Source organism: Lissotriton vulgaris, unplaced genomic scaffold, assembly GCF_964263255.1.
Source record: "Lissotriton vulgaris unplaced genomic scaffold, aLisVul1.2 SCAFFOLD_4665, whole genome shotgun sequence".
In the NCBI taxonomy this organism is placed as follows: Eukaryota; Metazoa; Chordata; class Amphibia; order Caudata; family Salamandridae; genus Lissotriton; species Lissotriton vulgaris.
Window position 1 is genome coordinate 1 of NW_028247366.1, and position 5,014 is coordinate 5,014.

At 40.3% G+C, this 5,014-nt stretch overlaps 1 protein-coding gene across 1 annotated transcript; it reads right to left on the bottom strand.

Annotated features, from left to right (window-relative positions):
• Window positions 1-1,866: 1,866 nt before the first annotated feature.
• On the bottom strand, window positions 1,867-4,115 carry LOC147665183 (uncharacterized). Its single transcript, XM_086949693.1, has 3 exons — window positions 4,016-4,115; window positions 3,061-3,931; window positions 1,867-2,220 (listed from the first exon to the last, which is right to left on the bottom strand). The coding sequence occupies exons 1-3, from the start codon at window positions 4,113-4,115 to the stop codon at window positions 1,908-1,910; spliced, it is 1,284 nt and encodes a 427-aa protein (XP_086805819.1). The 3' UTR covers window positions 1,867-1,907.
• Window positions 4,116-5,014: the final 899 nt, after the last annotated feature.

Sequence of the window (5,014 nt, forward strand, 5' to 3'; positions counted from 1 at the left end):
ATGTTTTTCCCCCAGTGTGGATTCTCAAATGTACAGTGAGATCAGATTTACGGCTGAAACTTTTTTGGCATTCAGAGCACTGATAAGGTTTTTCCCCAGTGTGGGTTCTTATATGGTGAGTGAGATTGATTTTTTCACTGAAAAATTTGTGGCATTCAATGCAATAAGGTTTTTCCCCAATGTGGGTTCGTGTATGCCGAGTGAGTATTCTTTTTTCACTGAAACATTTCTGACATTCAGAGCATGGATAAGGTTTTTCCCCAGTGTGGGTCCTTGTATGTGTAGTGAGTATTCTTTTTTCACTGAAACATTTCTGGCAGTCAGAGCCCTGATAAGGGTTTTTCCCCAGTGTGGAATCTCACATTTCAGTCAGGTCAGTATAGCTCTAAGCTGGCCCTGTACGCGGACGACTTGATTTTATATACGGGTGATCCAGGTACAGCTATTCCTCGGATCGAGGAACGGACAGCAGAGTTTGGGGCATTATCAGGATACAAGGTGAACAGATCCAAGACTGAGGTCATGTGTTGGAATGTAGATCAATGGTATGGCACTGGGAGTCAGTAGTTTAGATATCTGGGAATATATATATTGTGAGAGAATTGGATCGAATTCCCAAGTTAAATCTGGACAGAACAACTAGGGAAATGGACCGTTTGTTTAGCAGATGGAAAGAACCTCCCATTGTCAATATATGGAAAAGTGAATCTAGTGAAAATGGTCATTCTCCCCAAGCTCTCCTACCTGTTTTCCAAAATACCGCTAACATTCCCTTAGAAAGACATAAATAAGATACAGAGCAAAATAGGTAGTTTTTTGTGGGGGGACAAAGGGGTGTGCCTGACCTGGAAGAAACTCAGAAGAAGGTTATTAAAAGGTGGGTTAGCTCTCCCCGATATTAGTCTATATGTAGTGGCATTCCAGTTTAAGACCCTACGCATGCTACTTACTAAGCCAGATGACTCATCCTGGGGCAGAATGCTGAAAGAGATGGTGAGAGCAGAAGGGGGAAGCAATGCCTTTATGTATAAATTTGGATCTCCTAGATTCTTCAAGCGGGTTCGTTTGAAGATACTAAAAACCGCCCTAGAGACATGGTACAGGGTAAGGGTAAGCAGTGGGATTGGGTACTATTCAGACTCAGCTCCAGTTTGGGATTCACCTGGTACCCCGGACTGCTTGAACAATGCCTTGGCAGTACCTATAAAAAGGGCTGGGATTACGAAATGGAAAGAGTTAATGGATGAGGAAGGGATATACCCATGGGAGAACTTGAGGGCAAAGGTAGGGACAGATTTATCAAGATTTAAATATATTCAATTGGTGTCTTGGCATACAGCGGAACGCGAGGAGATAAAAAGTAATGAGGAAATAGAAAGGCTAAGTCAATCCTTCACACCCATTATAAAAGAAATCTCGGTATGGTATCAACATCTACCACAAGGTGAAGACACTGGGATAGCTTCGGGAGAGGGGGTTTGGAACAAGTTCTGCATGGCACCACAGGCAGAGGGCATGCTTGAACCATCTTTGAAGACACTATACAAACATATAAAGCCTGCCTGTCTGAAAAAGAACCATTTTTTCGTGGTCAATAGGCTTTACTACACTCCTTATAAAATCGGGAAGTTCGCCCTCTCCCCGCCACCAAAATGCCCAAGATGTCAGGAATTGCAGGCAGATGACATCCACATGTTTTTTGAATGTTTGTGAAACATTTTTGACATTCAGAGCATGGATAAGGTTTTTCCCCAGTGTGGGTTATTGTATGTCGAGAAAGACTTCTTTTGTCACTGAAACATTTCTGGCATTCAGAGCACTGATAAGGTTTTTCCCTCAGTGTGGAATCTCACATGTGCAGTTAGAAGTGATTTACGGTTGAAATGTTTTGGGCATTCAGAGCACTCCTAAGGTTTTTCCCCAGTGTGGGTTTTTATATGCAGTGTGAGATTACTTTTTTCACTGAAACATTTGTGGCATTCAATGCACTGATAAGGTTTTTCCCCAGTGTGGATTCTTATGTGCCGTGTGAGACTACTTTTTAAACTGAAACATTTCTGGCATTCAGAGCACTGATAAGGTTTTTCCCCAGTGTGGGTTCTTATATGCACCGTGAGATTGCGTTTTTCATTGAAACATTTCTGGCATTCAGAGCACTGATAAGGTTGTTCCACAAAATGGGTCACTGCATGATTAGAAAGACTTTGTTTGTTACAAAACCTTTTCTGGCATTCAGAGCACTGATATGGTTTTTCCCCAGTGTGGATTCTTGTATGTTCAGTGAGTCTGATTTTTACACTGAAACATTTTTGGCATTCAGAGCACTGAAAAGGTTTCTCCCCACTGTGGGATCTTATATGATAATTGAGAATGTTTTTGTCAATGAAACATTTATGGCATTCTGGGCACTGATAAGGTTTCTCTCCAGTGTGGGTTCTTCTATGCCGAGTGAGCTCGGTTTGGGTATTGAAACATTTCTGGCAATCCGTGCACTGATAAGGTTTTTCCCCAGTGTGGGTCCTTGTATGTATAATAAGTCCTATTTTTCTAATGAAATATTTCTGACATTCAGAGCACTGGTAAGGTTTTTCCCCAGTGTGGGTTAATACATGTAGAGAAAGACTTTGTTTTTTACAAAACCTTTTCTGGCATTCAGAGCACTGATAAGGTTTTTCCCCAGTGTGGGTTTTCATATGCTGCGTGAGATGGCTTTTTTCACTAAAACATTTCTGGCACTCAGAGCACTGATAAGGTTTTTCCCCAGTGTGGGTCCTTGTATGTACAGTAAGGTCTCTTTTTTCATTGAAATATTTCTGGCATTCAGAGCACTGGTAAGGTTTTTCCACAGAGTGGGTTATTACATGTCGAGAAAGACTTTGTTTGTTATAAAAGCTTTCCTGGCATTCAGAGCACTGATACGGTTTGTCCCCAGTGTGGATTCGTATATGTTCAGTGAGATAAAATTTACTGCTGAAACTTTTTTGGCATTCAGAGCACTGATAAGGTTGTTACAAAAAATGGGTCACTGCATGATTAGAAAGACTTTGTTTATTACAAAACCTTTTCTGGCATTCAGAGCACTGATATGGTTTTTCCCCAGTGTGGATTCTTGTATGTTTAGTGAGTCTGATTTTTACACTGAAACATTTTTGGCATTCAGAGCACTGAAAAGGTTTCTCCCCAGTGTGGGTTCTTATATGATGAGTGAGACTGTTTTTGTCAATGAAACATTTATGGCATTCCGGGCACTGATAAGGTTTCTCTCCAGTGTGGGTTCTTCTATGCCGAGTGAGCTCGGTTTGGGTATTGAAACATTTCTGGCAATCCGTGCACTGATAAGGTTTTTCCCCAGTGTGGGTCCTTGTATGTATAATAAGTCCTATTTTTTTACTGAAATATTTCTGACATTCAGAGCACTGGTAAGGTTTTTCCCCAGTGTGGGTTAATACATGTAGAGAAAGACTTTGTTTTCTACAAAACCTTTTCTGGCATTCAGAGCACTGATAAGGTTTTTCGCCAGTGTGGGTTAATACATGTAGAGAAAGACTTTGTTTTTTACAAAACCTTTTCTGGCATTCAGAGCACTGATAAGGTTTTTCCCCAGTGTGGGATTTCATATGCTGCGTGAGATGGCTTTTTTCACTAAAACATTTCTGGCATTCAGAGCACTGATAAGGTTTTTCCCCAGTGTGGGTCCTTGTATGTACAGTAAGTTCTCTTTTTTCACTGAAATATTTCTGGCATTCAGAGCACGGGTAAGGTTTTTCCGCAGAGTGGGTTATTACATGTCGAGAAAGACTTTGTTTGTTATAAAACCTTTCCTGGCATTCAGAGCACTGATAAGGTTTGTCCCCAGTGTGGATTCTTATATGTTCAGTGAGATAATATTTACTGCTGAAACTTTTTTGGCATTCAGAGCACTGATTAGGGTGTTCCACAGAGGGGGTTAATGCATGTCGATAAAGTTGCGGTTTGAAACTAAACCTTTTCCGGCATTCAGAGGACTGATTAGGTTTTTCCCCAGTGTGGATTCTCATATGCGTAGTGAGATTAGATTTACAGCTGAAACTTTTTGGGCATTCAGAGCACTGAGAGAGGATTTTCCCAGTGTGCATTCTCTCAAATTCAGTGAGATGAGATTTATGGCTTAATCTGTTTTGGCACAGGTAACTTTTTCCCCAACTTGGGTTATTTTGCTTTGATTGAAGTGGGTTTGAACACTGAAATTGTTCTCACAGCCCGTGTTTTTAAAAGGTGCATTCCTAGAGTTAATATCTCTACATTTAGTTTTCTCTTGCTTATATGCCACGGTAAGAGTGAACCCGATTTTAGAGTCGAGCTTGTTTAGATAATGTTCAGCATTTATCTCTAAAAGATATTGTGTGTAATCTTCTTAACACTTGAATTGAGCAAAATATTTCTGGATGCAGCCCTGTAACACCGGTCGAAATGTTTGTAGCAGATAATAGTCTTTTGGTTATAGCCTCTCCGGCAGCAACTTATTTTGTGACTGAAGTTTTTCTCAAATCTATTTGTGTAGGTTCTTAGCAATGCAGTGATAAGGCGTTAGTCTGATATTTAATGATTAAACTGAGAAGTACCTTTTTGCAGTGGCGTAATGGCAGTAACTGAGAACATTAGAACATGCACAGTAATATTGTGGCTCATCAGTCGCAGAACATCAATTCCTTTTACCCGTTCTGTGTTTGGTGTAAGTTAAGGATTGTAGTTCTGAAGACAAGGATTTATTTACATTAGCTAGCGCAACAGTGCTCATTTAATCCATTTTGATATTTAACAGTTTTAAATACACTCCTGCACAACAGATAAGGTTGAGGCGATTTACATGGAATTACAGAACAGTACACAATAAAAAGGAAACAATCTGAGATGGTCATGAACAACACAATAAAGTGGTGAATTTTTAACGTTTTCACCAGAGTGAGCAGAGTGGGTCGTGGTGTTATATCCCGAAGCAGATAGTCTCAAACTTGCATAACTGGTTAAAAATGGT